This window comes from Chiloscyllium punctatum, chromosome 4, assembly GCF_047496795.1.
Source record: "Chiloscyllium punctatum isolate Juve2018m chromosome 4, sChiPun1.3, whole genome shotgun sequence".
Classification (NCBI taxonomy): Eukaryota; Metazoa; Chordata; class Chondrichthyes; order Orectolobiformes; family Hemiscylliidae; genus Chiloscyllium; species Chiloscyllium punctatum.
The window spans coordinates 53,358,386-53,382,308 of record NC_092742.1 but is presented as its reverse complement, the minus strand read 5'-3'; the positions used below and the strand labels follow the sequence as shown (position 1 = coordinate 53,382,308).

At 38.8% G+C, this 23,923-nt stretch overlaps 1 protein-coding gene across 5 annotated transcripts in view; it reads left to right on the top strand.

Moving 5' to 3' along the window:
• Positions 1-21,582, top strand: part of LOC140476318 (phospholipase DDHD1-like) — an 80,982-nt gene extending 59,400 nt beyond the window's left edge. For 4 of the 5 annotated variants that reach the window (XM_072568737.1, XM_072568739.1, XM_072568740.1 and 1 more), the window contains 4 exons: positions 2,239-2,388; positions 3,708-3,981; positions 15,971-16,147; positions 16,893-21,582. In XM_072568737.1, coding sequence (XP_072424838.1) covers positions 2,239-2,388; positions 3,708-3,981; positions 15,971-16,147; positions 16,893-17,098 — 807 coding nt within the window. In that variant the 3' untranslated portion in view covers positions 17,099-21,582. The remainder of the gene's footprint in view (positions 1-2,238; positions 2,389-3,707; positions 3,982-15,970; positions 16,148-16,892) is intronic. The other variant, XM_072568738.1, reaches the window with a different exon arrangement.
• Positions 21,583-23,923: the final 2,341 nt, after the last annotated feature.

Below are 23,923 nucleotides of genomic sequence, written 5' to 3'. Positions count from 1 at the left end.
GGCTGAAGAAATGTCTCCGCATTTCCGTTCTGAAATGACCCCCTCTAATTCTAAGGCTGTGTCCACGGGTCCTAGTCTCCTCGCCTAACAGAAACAATTTCCTAGCATCCACCTTTTCCAAGCCATGTATTATTTTGTACGTCTCTATTAAGTCTCCCCTTAATCTTCTAAACTCCAACGAATACAATCTCAATATCCTCAGCCGTTCCTCATATGCTAGACCTGTCATTCCAGGGATCATCCGTGAGAATCTCCGCTGGACATGTTCTTCCTGAGGTGTGGGGACCAAAACTGGACACAGTACTCCAAATGGGGCCTAACCAGAGCTTTATAAAGTCTTAGTAGTACATCTCTGCTTTTATATTCCAACCCTCTTGAGATAAGAGACAACATTGCATTCGCTTTCTTAATCACAGACTCAACCTGCATGTTTACCTTTAGAGAATCCTCGACTAGCACTCCCAGATCCCTTTGTGCTTTGGCTTAATTTTCTCACCATTTAGAAAGTAGTCCATGCTTTTATTCTTTTTTGCCAAAGTGCAAGACCTCGCACTTGCTCACGTTAAATTCCATCATCCATTTCCTGGACCACTCTCCCAACCTGTCTAGATCCTTCTGTAGCCTCCCCACTTCCTCAGTACTACCTGCCTGTCCACCTAACTTCGTATCATCGGCAAACTTCGCTAGAATGCCCCCGGTTCCCTCATCCAAATCATTAATATATAATGCGAACAGCTGTGGCCCCAGCACCGAACCCTGCGGGACACCGCTCGTCACCGGCTGCCATTCTGAAAAAGAACCTTTTATCCCAACTCTCTGCCTTCTGTTAGACAGCCAATCCTCAATCCATCCCAGCAGCTCACCTCGAACACCATGGGCCCTCACCTTGCTCAGCAGCCTCCCGTGTGGCACCTTATCAAAGGCCTTTTGAAAGTCTAGATAGACCACATCCACTGGGTTTCCCTGGCCTAACCTACTTGTTACCTCTTCAAAAAATTCCGACAGGTTTGTCAGGCATGACCTCCCTTTACTAAATCCATGTTGACTTGTTCTAATCAGACTCTGCTCTTCCAAGAATTTAGAAACCTCATCCTTAATGATGGATTCTAGAATTTTACCAACAACCGAGGTTAAGCTGATTGGCCTATAATTTTCCATCTTTTTGCCTTGATCCTTTCTTGAACAAGGGGGTTACAACAGCCATCTTCCAATCATCCAGGACCTTTCCTGACTCCAGTGACTCTTGAAAGATCTCAACCAATGCCTCTGCTATTTCCTCAGCCACCTCTCTCAGAACTCTAGGGTGTATCCCATCGGGGCCAGGAGATTTATCAATTTTAAGACTTTTTAACTTTTCTAGCACTATCTCTTTCGTAATGGCAACCATACTCAACTCAGCCCCGTGACACCCTTTAATTTTTGGGATATTACTCATGTCTTCCACTGTGAAAACTGACGCAAAGTACTTGTTAAGTTCTCCTGCTATTTCCTTATCTCCCATCACTAGGCTTCCTGCATCAGTTTGAAGTGGCCCAATGTCTACTTTTGCCTGTCGTTTGTTTCTTATGTACTGAAAGAAACTTTTGCTATTATTTCTAATATTACTGGCTAGCCTACCTTCATATTTGATCCTCTCATTTCTTATTACACTCTTTGTTATCCTCTGCTTGCTTTTGTATCCTTCCCAATCTTCTGATTTCCCACTGTTCTTAGCCACTTTATAGAATCTCTCTTTTTCTTTAATACATTTCCTGACTTCCTTTGTCAGCCAAGGTTGTCTAATCCCTCCCTGGTTAATCTTTCTTTTCTTGGGAATGAACCTCTGTACAGTGTCCTCAATTATACCTACAAACTCCTGCCATTTTTGCTCTACTGTCTTCCCAGTTAGCCTCTGCTTCCAGTCTATTTTAGTCAGTTCCTCTCTCATGCCCTCATAATTACCTTTATTCAACTGTAACACCATTACATCCGATTTTGCCTTCTCCCTTTCAAACTCCAGACTGAACTCTACCATATTATGGTTGCTACTTCCTAAGGGTTCCCTTACTTTAAGATCTTTTATAGAGTCTGGTTCATTGCAAAGCACTAGGTCCAGAATGGCCTCCTCTCTTGTGGGCGATCATTGTGATGATTTTCTGGTTGTAAACTCATAAGATTAGATGTTTCTGCATTTTTGTTTTGTGTCATTTACTTTTAGTACTATTTGTCGATGTGAAAATTAAATTCATTTTATTTCAGGTTGAAAATTTCTTCTGCATGGGATCCCCTCTAGCAGTTTTCCTAGCATTGCGTGGCATACGTCCTCAACATACTGGTAATCAAGATCACATTCTACCGAAAAGTATTTGTGGTCGATTGTACAATATATTTCACCCGACAGACCCTGTAGTAAGTTCTCATTCTACATGTAATGGCCCTTGCCAATGTCTGTGATCTCTTGAACAATGAAATAATCATAACTGTAACTGTAAAATTGCATTCATTTTACATTTTTTGTGCTCTCGTTCCCAATCCCAAGTTTAAACAACTTTCTCTCAGGCTTTCACAGTAACGTTCACACATTTAGGGAATAAGAGATTAGAGAAGAATTGAAAAGCCATGAGGTATATAAGTCTTTGTTTCATTTTTGAATAATCAGTTGCAGATTTGCATGTTGTAAATTGGTGTTTCATTTTGGTTCTTATCCAGTTCATATTGGCATGTAAATCTATCCGATGTTGTTTTAATGGCTTGTGAAATGGATAAATTCAATCTAAAGGAATATCATACTGTTTAGAAGAAAAGTAGATTAGAGAGAGATTTACTTGCATCACAGAGTATGAGCCAAGAGTATGTACAATATTAGCATGCTGAAAATGCAAAATACTTCATTTCTCTGTTGTTTATTCTGATTAGTATAGGAACTAGTTAAAAGAAATAATGCATCAGTTTCCGTTTCCCAGATTGTGCAATGATTTAAGCATTATTTTATAAACTGAGCCGCCGTTTTGGCTAGATGAATGATTTTGTTGCCAGTAAAATGAGTGAAATGACAGGTGCGCTCATTCTATTTTCTGCAAGATACAAGATAAACAAAAATGCCACAGGATCTGAACTAGGAATATTGATATAGGCATTTGAGTGAAAGCATTATGCTTATTTCAAATACCAGCTCAGTGTGTTGTACAAGCTGCCATTCTTGATGGAAGATTTCAGGCACCATCCTCTTTAAATGTAGGAAAAGTACAGGGCCTGCTTGGTCTAGTATGGTAGAGGAAAACTATTTCCTGGCCTGACTCTTGTATTTAACAAGATGCGTTATTTTATATGTTAGCAACTAGTTACAGGTTAAGCCGTGGTAGACATTTTTACAGAAGCATTGAGGGCCAGATGGTATATGTCGCTCCTTTGAGATCCTATGCTGTTTTACCTGCGTGATGTCATAGTGAGTGCTACTAATGGCATTGCTCAGTATTAACCAGTATTTCACATCATTTCAGAGCCATACGCAATGCATTGAATGAATAGAACCACAGGGTACTAAAAAATAAAATGTGATCTCTTCTCATCTGTGATTTCTGTGATACATCTAATATTTTAATTAGGCTGTCAACTCCTTTTTCGCATTTAATAGATGTTCTGAAATATTTTGCCAATTCAGGTGTGTAAAGTACAAAAAATCGAAGAGTTAGAAACTTAACAAGTGTGAAATCTTAATTTATTTGTAGGCCTATCGGTTAGAACCTCTGATCTTGAAACATTACAGTAATATTGCACCCCTCCAAATCCATTGGTACAACACACCTGTCTTAACAAAGTATGATGACATAAGGCCAACCTACATCAAGCCTGCCAAAGAGTCGATGAGTCCTTCAATGCCTCCCTCAGCATCTACCTCACATACAGAAATTGAAAACATGCCAAGTCCAAGTTCCTCGCCAGTTATACCTCGACGAAACTATGGGGAGTCAATAACCAGTCTAGGAAAAGCAAGTATAATGGGTGAGGTATTAAAAATGTATCTGTTTTTAAATGTGTTAAATAACAAGAATGTAATAGAGCAAATCAGATTCATTTTATGGCTCCTAAAAGGCATTTATTATCAGTACTTAATGTATTTGTGTTATAAATTTATAGGGTTGTGTAAAAAGTAAAAATGACCAAAATACTAATGGTTTTCCTTTATCTTGACCACAAAGTGTTTCTCTGCTAGTGTGGAGTTTGTTTAAAAGATGTCCGCAAGTACAACATTTTTTTTTATTAAAAGTATGTTATTGAACCATATTACTAATGGCAGAAGTTTTGTCTTTAAGACTTGTGTTTGTTTGCCATGAGGTTAGTGTTTTGACCTGTGAAACAGAGGGAATTGTGATGGGATATATCCTTGGGGCACTCCACTCCATGGACAGGATTTTCCTTGAAGGTGTCTGAATCCTGCTGTAATTAGAACCAGTTTCTCTTGCAGCGTGGTTTCTATCACTTGTAATTTTCCCCACGGCAGGCATTTAATGGCCAGAGGGTGTACTTGTCATTTGACAGGAAGGTGATAAGAGGGCACCCTCTGTTTTTGTTTTAAAGTTGAAAATAAATATAGATTTAATAACCTGGCCACCATTGTGGAGGTAGGAGGAGAGGAATGTGGGAGTTTCTGCATCTGGCATGTGGAATTGCCTAAAGACTACTCTCTTTCCCCTCTTCAATCGCCATTGGGCGATTTCCAGGCAGCTACTGTTCTGGGGACATGAAGACCAACTGGAAAAATGTCAGCCAGCCTTAATTAATGGGCTTTTAAAAGGCCTTCAACAGGCTAATCCACTTACAGGCAGATAACCCTGTTTTGCCCAGCTACCTTTGTTCCTGTACCCAGCAGGAAAGAAAAATCTAACTCCATATTTGTTTTGTGTGAGGTTGACAAAGAGCAAGGAAGATATGTAAGGTTATTCAAGCAGTGCTGAGGTATTTATGGCACATCCTGTTGATGCCTTCTCACAAGGATATGCAGACCGATATAATGAGCTTTCATCAGTTCCTAGGTTAATTGGAAAGTGAAAGATAGCATGCCCGGAGCAGCACCAGGTATATCTAAAGCTAAGGTGTCACCTGGTGAAGCTACAGCAAAGAACTACTCACATGCCAGAAAGTGAAAACAAAATGCAGGATAAAGGGCTAAGTGATCCACAGCCAACAGATTCTGCCCTGTCACATCCAGTTATGAATTATGATGAACAATGAGAAACAACTAGCCAGAGAAGGAGGCTTCACAAAAATTAAATTTTCAATGATGGGGAAATACACCATGTTAGTGCAACACACATGGCATTTACATCCATCTTCAGTCAGAAGTGCCCAGTGGATGACCCAACTCATACTCTTACTGACGTCCCTAACATCACAGTTACCTGTCATCAGCCAATTTGATTCATTCCCTATGTTTTTATGCAGTAACTGATTGCACTGCATGCTACAAAGGCTATGGGCTCTGACAACATTCCAGCAATAGTACTGAAGGCTTGTGGTTCAGATGAGCCGTGCCCCTAGCCAAGCTGTTCCAATGCAACTACAGCACTGGCATCTACTTGACAATGTGGAAAATTGCCTAGGTAGGTCCTGTCCACAGAAAGCAGGACAAACCCAACCTGACCAATTACCACCCCATCAGTCTACTGTCAATTGTAAGTGAAGTGATGTGAGTTATTGTCAACAGTGTTGTCAAGAGGCACTTGAGAGGAATGACCGCCTCATGGATGCTCAGTTTGGGTTCTGACAAGGCAACTCCGCTCCTGACCTCATTACAATGTTAGTCCATTAATCAACAAAAGAGTTTAATTCAAGAAGTGAGGTCAGTGTGACTGTCCTTGATATGAAGGCTGTATTCGACCAAGCATGGCATCGAGGAGTGTTCAATGGAAGTCGGGGGATAACTCTCTACTGTTTGGAGTCACACCTAACACCAGGAAAGATGGTTATGGTTATTGGAGGTCAATAATTTCATTACTGTAGGAGTGATTAACCCCATCTGTCTTCACCTGATTTACCTATGACTAACTTAGATCATAAGGTCAAAAGTAAGGATACTTTTTGTACAAATGATCCGTCATAATCCCATCCATATATAACATCACCCAGCCTTAGGCTGCTATATGGCAACTAATAGTTGTGCCTCATGTGCCAGGCAATGACATCTCCAACAACAGAAAGTCTATCCATTGCCCCTTGACATTCAATGATATTGCCATTGCTAAGTTCCCCACTATCAACATCTTGAGGTTTGGCATTGACCAGAAGCTCAACTTGACCATCCATATATAAACACTGGCTACAAGAGCAGATCAGAAGCTAGGAATTCTGCAGTAATTAACTCACTTCATGTTTCCAAATGTCTTGATGGAACAAATCTGAAATAAGGTAGAATGTCCTCCAGTGTCTGGATAGTGCAGCTCCAACACCACAGGGCTCAACACTTTCCAGGACAAAACAACCCACATTATTGATATCCAACTGATTCCTTCAACCTACAGATTGTGCCCTTGACCAAATGCAGTGTAGCAACTTGCCCAACACTTTGGCAGTGCCTTACAAACTTCACCTTTACCACCTAGAGGAACAGTCATAGCAGATGTATAAAATATCACTGCCTGTAAGTTGTCCTCCAATCTAACACTATATTCTGCATTCCATTCTCTTACCCCGATATATAATCTGCATTCTGTTCTGTTACTCTGATGTACTTATATAAGGTATGATTTGTCTGCTGTGCACCAGAACAGAACTTTTCTTGTACGTGATACCACAATATTAAATCAATAAAAAAAGCTACACCCCATCCTGACTGCTGCTCCTTCACTGTCACAGGATTAAAATTCTGCAACTCCTTTTATTCCTAATAACATTGTGGATACACCTACACCTCTTGGACTGCAGCAGTTCCAGGAGGCAGCTCACCACTACCTCAAAAGGAGTTAAGGGGAGGGAATAAATGTTGAACTGGCCAATGATACCTACATCCTATGAATGAATTTTAAAAATGGCACTTTAGACACTGCGCTTGTTGAGAAAATTTGTTTATGAATTATGCAACAAGGCCTTTCCTGTAGGTCACCACCACAATCTGAATTCTGGCTGAATGATTAATTTTTTTTACTATATCTAGTTATCTCTAAAATGGTCAAAATCTCAGCATTGTAAGTGTCAACGGATGTTCCTCCAAGCTAACCTTTACTTCCGAGTCTCAATTAACCTCTAGGCACTATCATGGGAGTAAATTTCAATTTTAAGGAATTGCAGGATTCTTAAAACTACAGGGAAATCAAATGTGGAAATAGTGCTCCATTTAATTATGAAAGTTGTTTCAGCTGTTACAGTTTTTATACCCTCAAAAGTACAATTAGTTTCTGACGAGCAACTGTGACTCAACGGATAGCTTTTTTGCCTAAGTTAGTTCAGATCCCACTCCAGAAATTTGAGGACAAAAAATCCAAGCTAACATTCTAATGCAGGACTAAGTAACGCTGTACTGTTGAAAGTGCTGCCTTCTAGATGAGTTCATACGAAACCCCATCAGTGCTCTCAGATGGGCATTCAAAATTCCTGTGGGGTAAAGAGCAGGGTGTAATGGCTAATATTTACCCTTTAATAAGCATCCTAAAAATATTATCCAATCATTATCTCATCAGATTTTATAATAGCTCACTGTGCCCCCAATTAACTGCTGCTTTGCTGACATTGTGTCAGTCATTACATTTATTATAACCAAGTTAGGAGGATGAACTCTTCTCTTTTAACCCCCTTGATTGGCCTCAACGTATATTTTTAATTATTCTCAGCATACAGCTTGAATTAAAACACAATTGGCTGGTTCAAGAGTGCAGATGACAATTACAAAGCTTTCTTCAGTGGAAGAAAGTGGAATTTTATTTATTGACCTCGAGAATAATAAAGCACAACATCACAGACCCTCAGACACAGGTATAATGTTTCAAAAGGGGAGGGTGTCTTGTACAAAAATGAAGATCAGGAATATGCACTTTGAAATGTCCCTAGAGTCCTTAAGATGTTAGGTTTAATCAGAGACCACTTTTAATTGATGACTTGTATCTTCATCATAATGATATTTGTAATTATATTTGCGTTATCATAAATGGGTGTATTTCTGATTTGTTCTATCACAGGCACTGTCTTTTGAGAGGCATGGAGAGGCAGCCTACCTTCTGTTCCATGCCTGCTATTACAAATCCATTTCCTTTCTCTCTGCTCTTCCCAAAAGCAGCTGTTTGAAATATAATTAATTTGTATATTCCTGTGTCTGCCTTCTGTTTCTCACAAGGTGGATTATCTGCAGGCGAATCTTTCAATAATACGAAAATCCAACGGGAGATGCAGATCTAAGCAACTGATTTCCGTCAGTTTAGTATTTTAATTTCAGTTTTGACTGTCTCTTGTTTACTGATTGTATCATGAGCTTGGCTCAACCTGGTCAGGTGATCACTGGATCGCTGAAGTTAAAAATCACACACCAAGTTATATTCCAACAGTTTTATTTGGAAGCACTACCTTTCAGAGCACTGCTCCTTCATGTAGATGTGCAGCAGGGCCATAAGACAGAATTTATAGCAAAAGATTGCAGTGTCATGCAACAGAAAATATATATTGAACAAACTTAGATTGTTGTTAAGTCTTTCATTTTTTCGAATGGGTTGCAGGTTTTGCTTCATTAGTATGTAAATCCCAGAACTACTATTAAGTCACATTCTCGAGATAACTTAAGGTTTTATTTAAAAAAGGTGGCATCTCAGCTCAGCAAATGAATTAAAGTCGTGAGGTTAGAGTCTGTATCCCAATCTTGAGTCAGACTGGTTCTATTTCCAAAGCGGAATTTATAAAATATTACATGGATTGACTGCCTGCAGGTTGTGCATGTTTTGAGCAAAATAGAATGAATCTACAAATATAATTCCCCAAATACAAATTCACCCCATAGACGTGTGTGTGCACGTGAGAGTGAGTGTGTTTGCAAGCTTGGTAAACTGGGTGTGTGTGTGATGGAGTATCAGCCTGTGAAGGGGTGTGTGTGTGTATGACAGAGGGTCTGTGAGAGTGTGAGAATATGTAAGACTGTGTGTATGTGTGCTTGTGTGTGTTTGAGAGAGTGTATAGTGTAGAGGGGTCACCTGTAATGTGACATGAACCCAAGGTCCCGGTTGAGGCCATCTTCATGGGTTCTGAACTTCGCTATCAGCCTCTGCTTGCCCACTTTGCATTGTTGCCTATCCCAAAGTTCACCTTGGAGGATGGTCACCCGAAGATCCGAGGCCAAATGTCCCAGACTGCTGAAGTGTTCCCTGACTGGGAGTGAACGCCACAGTCTGGTGATTGTTGCAGTGTCCATTTATCTGTTGTGGTCGAGTCTGCTTGGTCTCACCAATGTACCATGCCTCGGCATCCTTGTCTGCAGCATACGAGATAGACAACGTTGGCTGAGTCACATGAGTACCTGCTGCATAGATAGTGGATCATGTCCCCATGTGTAATGGTGGTATCCGTGTCGGCACTCTGACACGTCTTGCAGTGGGTGCCATGACAGGGTTGTACGGTGTTGTGGTCAATGTTGTCCTGAAGGCTGGGCAGTGTGCTGTGAACAATGGTCTGTTTAAGGTTTGGCAGTTGTTTAAAGGTGCGAAGTGGAGGTATAGGGAAGATTTTGGCGAGGTGCTTATCCTCATCAATAATGTATCATAGGCCGGGAAGAACATGGCGCAGTTTTTTGGCTCTTGGGAAATATTGGACAACAAAGGGTATCCTATCGGTTGCAACCCATGTCTGTTTCCTAAGGATGTCGTTACGGTTTCTAGCTGTGGTATGTCAGATTGGGCAATCAGTGAGTTGAGCATTGTACAAAGTTAAAAATCTCTCAACACCAGGTTATAATCCAACAGGTTTAATTGGAAGCACACTAGTGTGCTTCCAATTAAACCTGTTGGACTATAGCCTGGTGTTGTGTGATTTTTAACTTTGTACGCCCCAGTCCAACACCGGCATCTCCGAATCTTGAGCATTGTACCCTGTCTTGTGATGGCATCCTTGAAACCAGGTGTCCATAATGTTCCTTCTCATTTGAACAGATCGTGTGTATGCGTAGGGGATGGCTGTTTTAATGTTTAGAGTGGAAGCTAGAGAAGTGTAGCATGGTGAAGTTATCCGTGGGTTTGTGGTAGAGTGTGGTGCTGAGGTGTCCAACCTTGGTGGAGGTGCATATCCCAAGAATGAGGGATACTAAAGAGTAGTCCATGGTAAGTCTGATGGTGAGATGAAATTCGTTGATATCATTTGTGTAATTGTTTCAGTGACTCCTCACCATGGGTTCAAAGGAAGAAAATGCCATCAGTATATCTGGAATATAGTGTTGGTTGGAGATTCTACGCAGCTCAGAAGCCTTATTCAAATTTGTGCATGAAAATGTTGGCATATTGGGGTGCAGATTTGGTCCCCAAGGCTGTTCCATGTGTCTGGATGAAGAACTGGTTGTCAAAGGCCATGTAATATTTTGTAAATTCCACTTTGGGAGTAAAGCCCATCTGACTCAAGAGTGGGATACAGACAGACTCTAACCTCACACCTTTAGTTCATTGACTGAGCTGAGATGTCACTTTTTTTTAATAAAGCTTAGAGTCATCTTGAATGTGATTTAAAAGAAGCTCTGGGATTTAATTATTAATTAACTGAAACCTGCAACCCTTTCTAAAAGGTGGAAGACTTAACAGCAATCTAGATATGTTCAATATATCATTCCAGTTGCATGACAGCGTAATCTTTTGCTATAAATTCTGTCTCATAGTCCTACTCCACAACTACTTGATGAAGGAGCAGCACTCCAAAAGCTAGTGCTTACAAATAAATGTATGACCTGACTATAACCTGGTGCTTTGGTTTTTAACTTTGTCCACCTCAGTCCAACACTGGCTCCTCCACATCATGGATCTCTGAAGTCAGTGTTTTCCTTTCCAACATTGTGGGTATTAAAGATTTGGGAAGTCAGAAATTGATTGCACTAAAAAGGGGCAATCATGATACTCATTCAAAAGCTCTTAATTGGTTTAAGACATCCTAAAGTAATTAAAAGTCAATATAAAGTAAATCTTAATTGCAAACCAAGCAGTGTTTCTTGGAAGTTGCTACAATTAATACAGTCAGCCTTCTGTACACTAGGTGGCTCTTTGAGATCAATTATACTGTGAACAACACTGGCAAAAATATTCCGTTGGTAGATAACACTGCTTGAATGAAAACACCAAGTCTGTAACACTCTTTCCAAACTTATGACAGAGTTTGTGGAATTAAAATATATTGAATTTGAACACAGAGGAAAAGCTGTCATGTGCAACAATCCATTCCCCCTCTTTCTCTGAAACCCCTTTCATCAACTTCGTTGAATGAACTCTGAGTAAGCACATCACTACAAGAAAAGGGTTTTAAAAGAGGAAGACTGTCTCCAGCCAGATTCAGGAAAAACCCCAACTTAAGTAAAAAGGTTTTGGCTGCAGACCAAAATTTGAATAATCTGCGATTTTTATTGTATATTTAACTGTTATTGGTGTTACGACATGGGCTGAATCCTTCTGCTAATTAAACGAAATACACAGGAAAACTCACTTCGCCTCAGAAGCTGTGAAAGTATGAGTGACAGAGAACTACCGTGAATTTCAGTATTTAAAGAAAAAAAACAATTTTATTCTTTAACTCCAAAAGTGAACATTAAACAATAACTATTCACAACCCTAATCCTCCTCTCTCTTTTTAAAAAAAAATTATCTACCTCCCACTCTATGACAATATGCTGATGCAATAAAGCCCCTATTAAATTTACAGCAAATCAATTTTCTAAACCAGCCAGTTGTCAATCCTCCTCTAGATCTCCCTGGGTTGTCTTCAGTCTTCTGCCACACAGATATTTCATATAAAGAAAAGGTACCTTTTAGAGAGCAGTCATTCGATGGCAGAAGGTGTTGTTTTTCTGGCTAGCTGTCCAAAATGCCTGCTTTTTATACCCAAAACATCAGATCGTCTCATTGGTTCAAAAACGTCACTTTTGCTTTCACAAGTTCAGTTTTCTTTAAGTTTATCACCAGTTTTGCTTCTCTTAATCATTCAAAGAGCTCTGCCAACTGTACCGCGTGATCTTTCTGGGATTCACTAGAGTCATCATCAAGATAGACTGCACAGTTTGTTAACCCAGTCACAACTCTGTTTGAGTCTTTGCAATGTGGTGGGTACATTCTTCATTCCAAAGGGCATCACTTTGAATTGATATAGCCCATTTGAGGTTACAAACACAGAAATTTCTTTCGCTTTCTCTGATTAAGGTACCTGCCAAAAACCATGCAGTCAGTCCAAATTTGTGATATAACTGGCTTGTCCAAATTTCTCTATACAGTACTCTAATCTTGGTATTGGGTATAGCCCAGTTTTCTTAGGCGTTGATCTTCCAGTAGTCCACACAAAGTCGTTGAGTCCCGTCAGATTTGGGAACTAACCACTTGCTCTGACTTGGTTCAATAATATCTTCTTTGAGCATCACCTCCATTTCCTTCTGGACCTGCCTGGCTTTGAAAGGATTCTGTCGGTGTGTTGTTTTGTCAGAACAGCATTCCTTATGTCTACCTCATGCACAATAGCATTAATCCTTCCCATTTTGTTCCTGCATATGCCCTTATACTGCTGCAAGAAACCTTTAACCTGCATTCTTTGTTCCTGAGACAGTTCACTAACCTTTCCCACTCCTCAAGGACTTTCTCATTGTTTAATATATTTTGAGGCACATCAAAATCCCCATCATTTGGATTTGATTCCTCACTCTGGAGCAGTAACAAACACCTGTTTCTCCAGTTCCTTCTCCCTATTATAATAGGATTTCAACATGGTTACATGACGTATCCGATACTGTTTCTTTTCTGGCATCTGGCATCTTTTGATAGGGCCCCACTAAATTTGGCTTTGAAGGGATCTCCTACCACTGGTAACAATACTAATGTTATCCCCATGGGAAAGTATCTGAATCTCAAAGATTTTATCTGCCACCTGTTTCATTCTATACTGTGCCCTCTTTAGGAGCTGTTTAGCTAACACTCACCTACTCAATTTAATTTCTCCCTCACCTCCAATACATAATCCAAGAGTGAAGTCTCTGACTTTGGTTCTCACAATTTCTCTTTAATTAATTTCAAAGGCCCTCTCACTTCATGTCTGTATACTAACTCAAAGGAGTAAACTGAGTTGATTCATTTGGGCATCTCTAATGGCAAACAATACAAATGAGATACCTTTCTCTCAATCATTCAGGTAATCCTAACCGTATGCCCTCAACATGGTCTTCAGGGTCTGATGCCACCTTTGTAAAGCTCCCTGGGATTCAGGATGAAATGCACTTGATTTAAAGTGCTGTATACCTAAGTTGTCCAGCTCCTCCTTAAACAGCCGAGCAGTAAGTTTAACCCCTTAGTCTGACTGAATCTCTTTGGATAACCCATACCACATGAAGAAAGCTATTAACTCCTCTCCCACCCTTTTTACCTTAATACTCCATAATGGAATTGCCTGCGGAAATCTGGTAGGCACATCCAATATGGTAAGGAAGTACTGGTTCCCACTTTGTTTTCAGGAGGGGACCTACACAATCAACCATTACCCAGGTGAAAGGTTTTTCAAATGTAGGAATTAGCAACAAAGGTGCAGGTTTTATTACTGCCTGTGGCTTACCTACCATTTGACACCAACAGCAAATGTTAACCACATCCTTGTGCATTCCAGGCCAATAGAAATGTTTTTGTACCGTAGCCTGAGTCTTCCGTACACCTAGGTGACCTCCTACAGGTAGTTCATGTGCTACTCATAACACCTCCTGTCTGTATGCTCCCAGATTGTATGGCAACACAATCTGGTGCACTTCTGCCCATTTCTCCCCTGCACTAACCTGCCATGCTCTCCATTTTTGTCTTAGGATTCTGTCTTTGAGATGATAACCCTCAGGAATATTCTCCACCTCCTTTTCTGAGCACACATCATAAATATATATTTTATTGTCTCATCGTTCTGTTGCAAGTCCATTAGCCTTTCAGGACTAAACACTTCTGCCTGACCCTCTTCAGGTTTTTCCTGCACCATTCTGTCAAACAGGATGTCTGCTAACTGAACCTCAACTATTTTAGTTTTTGCTTTGTGCTATGACTTATGATAATGGGATCTTATTCCTACACAGTCTGGGAAAATACCAGGGTGTTTTGCTTTTAACTCCTCAGTTCCCTATCTTCCTTGGGCTTCTCTACAACAAGGGCTGTCACTCCCACCTTAGACCCTGCTAAACCGTTCCCAAGAACAAACTGTCAATCACTCCCACTGTTACTTCCCTGTCTTGAGTTGACACTCCCACTTGATCTTACATAGGGGTACTCTAAATTTCTGTCCATCTACCCCACAAGTTACCACTCTCTCAGGTAACAGATCAGAAAGAGTGCAAATACATTCATCTGTTACTTTTAGAGACTGGTTAGATCCTGTATTTCTCAAAATTAGAACTTCTTTTCCTTCTCCCCCTGTTCTTTTAGTAAACTTTACCTGCACACACACATTCCTTATAGAGATCAGTCACTAACTCCGTACCCTGCCCTTGCTTAGGCTATACACTCCCCTGCAGCTCCTCGACTTTTCTTGGGGATTCCTTTACAGTAGAAATGCCTCTGAGGCCTTCCTTTTTAATCTGTGGTAAATAATCACTAGTGTTCTCTACTTTGTTTTGTAATGTAGGATCTCCCCTTCTCCCAACTTCTATCTCTGTCAGGATAAATTATTGCTGGAAGCTAAACTTTGTCCTATGCACCAATGTATATTCATCTGCCATCTCTGCTGCTCTTCTCACTTCTTGAACTTTCTGTTCATCCACATGAATTCTTATCATCTCTGGAAGTGAGTTTTTAAACTCCAGCAGAATAATCTCTCTTGGAGCCTCATAGGTCTTATCTATTTTTGAGGCCCGCACCCATCTATCAAAATGACTGTTTAATTCTTTCAAACTCAACTTCAGTCTGATCTTGTTCCTCCTTTGTTTCCGAACCGCTGTTTATATGCTTCTGGTACCAATTCATAAGCACTCAAAATAGTCTGTTTGACCTTTTTCACTTCTCATCTTTTGACCTCTTATCTGACAGTGCTGCAAATACTTCAGTAGGCCTAATGCTAGTCTGAACTAGCATTACCCACATGTCCTCTGACCACTCCATCTGTCTAGCCAATTTTTCAAATGAAATAAAGAAGGCTTCAACATCTTTCTCATCAAAATGTGGCAGTGTGGAGAGGAATCTCTGCAACATATCCTAATGAGAATGTTAAGGATTTTGGAATGCTTTTCTTTGCAACCTTACCCTTAAATAATTCTACTTGAGGATAACCAGGAGGAGAAAGAGGAAGGGGCCAAGAACAGCAGGATTGCCAAGCTAAAAACGTGCAACAGTTGGCCAAATAATCCTTAAGAATATCTTCCCCTTTTTTCCATAAAGGAAAAATACATTCATGTACTGATAATTCACTGAAGACACTTATCAAATTACTTTCTCAAATTACCCAGAAACAATATCCATATGCACGCCTCTGCCACCATAATGAATTTGCCCATTGCTTTTGGCTGCACTGATTCCCTTTTGGTGTCAGGTAATGCTTTTCTGCCTTCCATGCTGTTTATACCTTTTACATTTGTAATATGATTTACTATGGTGAGGTGACTGTTGATCTCATGTTGTTTCAAATTTGAAGCCTTTTCAATGTGAAATTCCAAACCATGCCCTGAGTCTGACAACTCAATATTTTACAGACCGTTTTATTTTTGATCATATCAGTATGCATAGTTTCTTAAGGTCAGTCAAAGCTTGCCTGTGGGGTTTTACATATCTTTGACAAGGTATGGTATTTTCCTAAGTTTACTTATTTCTCAGTTTTGCATTCATTTTAGGAGCTGCACACATTGGAAAAGGTATTGGTGGAATATTGTTTGCGAGATTCACACGTTCTTCTTCAATCAGTGAGGAATACAAGGATGAACCAGTTGTAGAAGACAGGAGAACAACTGAAGCTCAGTATAGTCCAAGGTTGTTGTCACGCAATAATTCTGGTCTTTTGTATGGTACAGGTTAGTATATGCAAGTCTTAATTTTTGAAGTGTACATGACATTTTCAAATACTTTGCCTGTTGACACTTTGTACTGTATTTGATGAAATGAACTAATGTAATTGCTACATTTCTTTTCTAAAAACTTGATCATTTTTAAGGATTCCCAAGAAATATTTTGACATATCGGCCTTTTGCTTCTGACATTTCAACATTTGATGCTGGAATATAGTGGGCATGAGCCAATGGCTCTAACAGTGTTCTCCAAATCTAATTGAATGAGCCCCTCCAATAAATGGAGGGTGAGCCTTGGGTCCTTCACTACCTTTAAGGAACCAGGCCTGCAAAGAATCGCCCATAATTTTGGGTAATACAATGTGCTTTAAGGTCTAAAGTTTTTAAAATAGAGGCACGATTAATATCCTTTTCAGTTTACTTCATTCTGCTGGTTGACATTTGCCTGAATGTGCTTAAAGAGGAAGGTTTCGCAATATACCTAATGGTAAAATTGGCATAAGGTCAATGTAACGTTGGCTGAGGCCATTGTCTCTTCTGACTCCCAGTGAACTGAGCAGTTTAGCCAGCTTATGGAGGTCAGCAGTGCAATTTTTAATTGTAGTCTTTATTGTATTGATTTTAACCCCCTCTGCGCAGAAATATGTAATTGAGACCTAGCTGTGCATGCAATGTGCAACTTATGTATGCATAATTTAATTGTTGTTTGCATTCTGAAGCATTGGCAATAACTTTTATTTTTCTCTGTTAGTGGAGTTAGATCATCGCCTTGATTTTGAACTGCGGGAGGGCCTTGTAGAAAGCAGGTATTGGTCTGCAGTAACATCACACACTTCTTATTGGTCATCTCTAGACGTGGCTCTTTTCCTCCTATCATTTTTGTACACACAGAGACCACCTGTTGGTGTCGACCAATCAGAAGACACCAGATTTCCAGGAGAATCTCCACACAAGTGACGAACTGTATAGAGAGACTGTTGTTACTCCTGCTTAAAGTGCAATGAAAACAAAGGGATTCGCAGCTTTGTTTGTGTTTTTTATTTATTTTCTAAAATCCACAATGAATACTGGAGGTACGAGCAACCTATTTCTAAATAAAGTACTCAGATTAGAGTCAAACCTGTTCCTTTCCTACTCTTTAACAAGTTGTCATTATTCACTGTATAATAAATATGTAAAATACTTCTTTACAATTATGGCAAACTAAGGTTAATACTAACATTGAGGCTGGAGCTTATAATGTTATAAACTTTAATTTTTATTTATGTTTCAAATGTGCAAACCATATCCAGATACTAATAATGTTTTGTACTAGTATAACCTCCTAAGAATGTTGACATGAAGTTTGCACTTTATATCTCCAGTGACATCTTACAGCTAGTCAGTGTGGCTAACAATGAACTGTTTACACATTTGAAGTATAAAAAAAGAAGTTTGGTGCTTATACTTATGTTAATACAATGTTTTTCACTTTTTTGTTGATTTGTGTATTTTTTAAAAATTTTGCCACAACTGTTTTGCTTCACTGTGCTATTGTATAGTGCAGGGTTTAGATCAGAGTGGTGCTGGAAAAGTGCAGCAGGTCAGGCAGCATCCACGGCTCCTCAGATGCTGCCTGACCCTGCTGTGTTTTTCCAGCACCATTCTGATCTAAACTCTGGTTTCCAGTATCTGCAGTCCTCACTTTTGCCTATTGTATAGTGCAGAAGACATTGCAATGTCATTCTCTTAGTGCTTTGCATTTTTTTTTGTCAATAAAAGCCCTGGTGGTTTTATAACACCATGTGGTTGATGCCGTGTAATTTCAGATGTCGCTGCTGAAACGTTTTTATCTCAACCATATAATGCTGAAACCATTTAAACCAGGCTGAGGTCATTTTCAGACCTTCCTTCGTAATACTTTTCAACATTCAAGCCCTCTTCCACTTACTTCTCCAAATTTTAAGGCGTAATTCTCAAAACATTGTAATTTAACCATTTTTTTGTCTGGTAATCAGGCATTTTCAGAAAACTCTCCAAATATCTTCATTTTTATACTACCAAATGATTAAACACGTCAATATTTTATTCATTTTTTTCACATTTGCCATGATTATTTGACAAATGAAAGGAATAAATGATCTGCTGAGCTCAAAATTATCCTCTGATAACCAGTTCATTTTTAATTTAAAATCTTTTAATCTGGCTGGTTTGATTTCAAAATGTACATCAGGTCTTTCTGGTGAGCGTATTATTTGCTGCCTTTGATCTATCCACAGCCACAGATCAGATTTCAAACAATCTCCAAATAAGATAAAGCATAGAATCTTTTGCAAATAATCTCAAGAAATACTCTGAATTGATGCATTGTTTTTCTACACATGAATTAAGAAACCACAAAATGAAACTGAAGAAAATTATGCATCCAAGTTGAGTCTGCAACCCTATCATTTTAGATAATTTAAGCATTTCGCAAAAAAAAGGGGAAAAATGGATGATAGCCATTGAAGTGGCCACTGGTCTTTTGCTCTCTGTAATTCTAAATGGCAATACTTCTGGCGCATGTGTGCATGGAAGCTGGTAATACTTCCAAGAAGATTAATCATTGTTTGAGACCTGCAAATCCTAAAATTAAGTAGTTTCAAACTAGCTTTGTTACTTTGGAAAGCTGCTCACCATGTTTCTAAAACCTAATTGTAAAACCTTGTTACCTATAATTAATGTAGGAATCTACCCAACTTGGTGTTTCTAGTAACTATAATGGATGAGGGAGCTTTGTATATATGATGTCCAAACACTTGATTATAGGCTATATTCAGAATTGTTTGTCATTGGTCTGGCTGAAGGGATCAGAAATACAAGTTGCCTGTTTGACTCAAATCAGAAAAAGTCGAAGCCATTGGTGTCTTAAGGAATCTTTCAGTCACCTTGTTTAGTCCTTAATGCGTCTTCGACTCCAAACATAGCTAAGATGATTGCTGGTGTCCACAATCCTTGACTTTGTAATGATTCTATAGCCATTCCAATTGTAACTTTTGTTACTTGTCATTTTAGATTTTATTTTTGCACAGTATATTCCAGTGCATTAAAAGTTTTTGTTTAAGTCTAAGTCCATGCAAAGATCCTTTCCTGGCCTCCCCTCCTAGGAACCTACTTTCTGTCTCTAGACAACATTATCCAAAGAGTGTTGTCTTTTCACATTGTGCTCAGTGAGAGGTTTGGGCCAACTCCCAACTTTGGAAGCCCAGCTCTGCCCATACCCACCATATTTTGTCTCCTTGAGGAAGTGATTGCCAAAGAGATCTGAGTAACTGCAATAGAAAAGATGTTTGACATCTTAAGATAAATTGCATTTCTAGGCCATACAGCATGTTTATATAAACAAATTTGTTTTGCATTGGCAAAGATTAAAATGTTGAGATAAACATACTTATATTAGTATTGTGAGGTTTCATTTCCTTTCTTTGATGGAAGGTATTCAGGTCCATACAAGAGACCATTTTCTGCAGCTTCAGCACTTTAGAGAAATGTTTTAATTCTTTCAGCTCCGCTTTACTAGTTAGGAACAGGCTTTTACTTTGAAGGCTTCCTGTTAAAGTCAAAGGCAGACCTCACTACAGCATTGCGACCTCCAGCAAGGAGGCAGGTCTGTAATTCATCCCAGCCAAATTGGGGACCAAATCCTGTGCTGTTGACACCAGTCACATTGGCTTCCCAACCAAATGACTCTTTAATGTGTCTAAGTTGTTGTGATAATCTGCACTTTCACCTGCATGTTTTCCTCTGACCTATGAATAGTAATTGTAGAGGCTGCAACTTTCCGTTCCATCACATTGCTGGCAACGCATATCTCTTGCTCCTATTTCCTGCCATTGGCATACATTGTGAAGATTAACAAGTTGATACTCTACCTGTTTGGTCATGTTATGAGCACACCTTTGGCCACCTAATTCTGGAGTGAGCTTGGATCTGGAACTTTTGGCTCAGCAGGAACATTACCCATTCTGCCACAATCCCTTGTCAGATTTTAATTATTGTTGGAGATTAATTATAAAAAATGTAATATTGTAACTTCTGTATCTTTCACCCCTTTTAATTCCATCTTGTTGCTTTCAGTACATAATTTGGCTTGGAGTTAAATGTTTACCTCCTTAGTCTTGTAGATATTTTCTCATCAACCTGTTCAGAAATGTTATTACATACCTCTGGAGCAGATGGGACTTGAACTTGGACCTTTTGGCCCAAAGGTAGGGACATTGAGAACCCCTAATATTTATCCCTTCGGTTCGGATTGTGCATTTTATTAATAATCTTCAATTTAATTGTTTAAGGAGATGTATTATTGCTTGACCAATTCATAAAATTCAAAGATTCCCTGTAGAGGGACTGTGCTGGATAGCTCTGGAATCACTGCAGGTTCCAGTCTGAAATGTCATTGAACCTATTCAGGTATGTGCTGGTGTCTCACCATGAATAGCAAATTCAAGCCAAAGGTTTGTTTTTTTTCCCTATAAGAGATAAGATGGCCGTGAACATTTTCAGTAAAGCACACATCTGCATTAAACATTCAACTCATTTGCTACAAACTCTGGTAGCAGTAGTGCCCATACAAAACATACTTCAAACTCCTTTGATTGCACCTTCCACATATTTGATCTCTACCACCTAGAAGGATAAGGATAGTGAATATATGCGAAACACCACCACTTGCGAGTTCCCCAGCAAGCCACTCACTCGGCCCTAACTACATTGACATTCCTTCATTCGTGCCGGAGCAAACTCCTGGTACTCCATCCTTACAAATAGGACCAATATCAGACAAACTGCAGCCTTTGAAGAAGGTGGCTCTCCACCACCTCAAGGCCAAGTAGAAATAAGTAAATTCTGGCCTTGTCAGTGAAAGAATATGTTTTAAATCCTGACCAGTAAAATCAATATCCTCAATGCCACTAAATGTTTTGATGGGTTGAGGTTCTGTCAAGATCTGACCCACCCATTGAGTTGGTATATTATGATCTATTCATCTGGCATAAAATTTCATGATGCCTTCAGTCTTCCAAGAAACCTTTGTTTCTCAAAATCTGTATTATAAATATTACCAGAAGAGGGGGATGTTTCGTCCAATGCCAGAATGAATACATACAGTATGCTAACAATTAGAGTAAAGCGTTTATTTATGATCTAAAGTATTATAAAAGTAAAAACATTTTTATTGAAAACTCCAATTTAATGTTTGAGGTGAGCTAGATATAACTTTAGAAAATAAGTTCTGCACATCAAAATAAAACCGGTTCTTCAGTGAAAATCATAAACCAGAATAGTGGATTATCATCTTTGAGTCCATTGAAAATTTAACCTTAAATGATCCAACTCCATTCACTCACTGGATGTAAATCACTGAAATGTGTACAACAGCTGGAAATTAGCAATGTTCAAAATAAAGTACTTAACATTAAAAGGCATATACCTATACATATCTGATGTGTGAAATGTTTTTGAAGCAATATTTTGGTTTTTTTGGTAAGTTTTTTTTAGAAATATAATTAATGTGATTATTCATTTCTTTGAGATTCATTGATGTATTGAAAATTCTGTCTGGTTGCCAACTCATGAGCTTGAGAATGAAATCACGAAGTCCATGAAAGCTGCCAAGTAGAACAATCGATCCCACACTCTATCCTCAGTTCAGAATGGGCTAATTCCTTCCTGTATAAGATTATAACTTCATTTTCAGTTTTTCACAGAAGCAGATTGTTAACTATATAACTGAAGAATTGAATAACAACAGAAATAATTTCTATTTGAACTTTATTATTGTCTTCAGAATTCCACTCAGAATTCAAGAGGCAAACATTTCTGAATTATATGAATTGATGTACAATTTCAAATGTACACTTTTGAAAAGCAATCATCCTAAAAAATTGGAGAAAAATATATTATTAGAGATTCAACTCTCGCTCAAAGTTTGCCTTTGACATTTTAATAATCACAACATGGGATTTAATTTTAATCTGGTCATTTTGTTTATTGCTGAATAATTTTTTGTAACTTTGGACTACTTTGGAATTTTTGGTAAGTATAAAGTTGGCAGAAAAGGGGAACAGTGATTATTGGTATTGAGTGGTTTTATTACTGTAATATAACACTTTTTAGTGTGGGAGATATGTTTATTTGTATATTTCAATTAACAGAATGATTTATCAATATAAACCTACAAATTTAAAATCAGGGTGGACCATTAAACTCTTCTAGCCTGCTCAGCCATTTAATAAGATCATTGCTGACCTGATTGTAGCTTCTACTTTCATATCTAATTGCTAAACTACTTGATTTCATTGTCAGTTAAGACAGTTAACTCAAGTCATAAAACATATTAAATGATCCAACTTTCACTAGTCTCTGGGGAAGAGGTCCCACTGACTAACAATTCTTAAGGGCATCTCGATCTTAAATGGCAGACCACTTCTATTTAAACTGTATTCCCTAGTCCTATGCTATTCCAAATAACGACACATCCACCTTGTTCAGTTCCCTCAGGAGCTTACATATTTCAATAAGATCACCACTCGTTCTTCTAAACTCTGGTTGGTACAAGCTCAATCTGCCTAATCTTTCCTCATAATTCCTCATAAGAGAATCTTTCATGTCAGGAATTCACTGAGTAAATCTTTTCTGCACTGTTACAAATGCAATTTAATATTTTAAATGAGAGCAAAATTGTACATATTACACCAGATTTTGTTTCATCATATCTGTTAACAATTGTAGCAAAACATTCCCCTTTCAATCAATAACATTGCATTTGCCCTTCCTAATTATTTGCTGTACATGCAGACTAACTCTGATCCCTTTATGAGGGCACTCAGCTCCCTATATACCACAGAGTTCTGTAGTCTCTCTTCATTTAAATAATATGCAGCTTTCCTATTGCTCCTGAAGAGTGGACAAGTTCATATTTTCCAACCTTGTACTCCATCTGTCAACGTTTTTGCTCACTCAAGCTCTCCATGTACATTTCAGAGTCCTTATGTCCTCCCCATAATTCAATCTCCTACCTATCATGTGTCATCAGAAAATTTAGCAACTATACATTTAGTGCCTTCATCCACGTCATTAAATATACAGATTGTAAATAGTTGAGACACAACACTGAGCTCACCTAAAGCTTTTTGGAAATCCCTGTATATCATATAGGTTCCATTTTATCAATGTTGTGTTGCCTCCTCAAAGAATTGCACTAAAGCGTTCCAACAAGATTTTCCTTTCACAAAATTGTTAACTCATTGGACGTAGGAGCAGATGTTGACCATTCAGCACTTCGAGGCAGCTCCACCATTCAACCTCTCTGGAGACTTGTTTAATTATGGTCTCATTCCATTTTCTTGTCTGCCACCATAATCCTCACTCATGCCTATCAAAAAAAAAAGGAACTCTGCTTTGACTAAATTCAATAACAGCCTTCAGTGCTTTCAAGGGAAGAAAATTCCTCAAACTAACAAGCCTCCAGAGAGATGAAAAATCTCATCTCTCTGTTAGAAGGTCGATCTATTATTTTTAAACTGATCCCCCTCGTTCTAGTTTCCCACATGCCGGTAAACAACCTCCGGCTGTTGTCTTATCGAGGCCATTTAGGATCTTCAATGTTTCAATAGGATCTCCGAAAACTTTAAACTCTAATCAATATATGCCCCACTTTTTTTTCAACATGAATTCATAGGATAAGCTGTGCATCCCACGAAATAAGTCAAAGAAATCCTCTGATCTCTGCCTAACACAATTATATCCCTTTTCAAATAAGAAGAC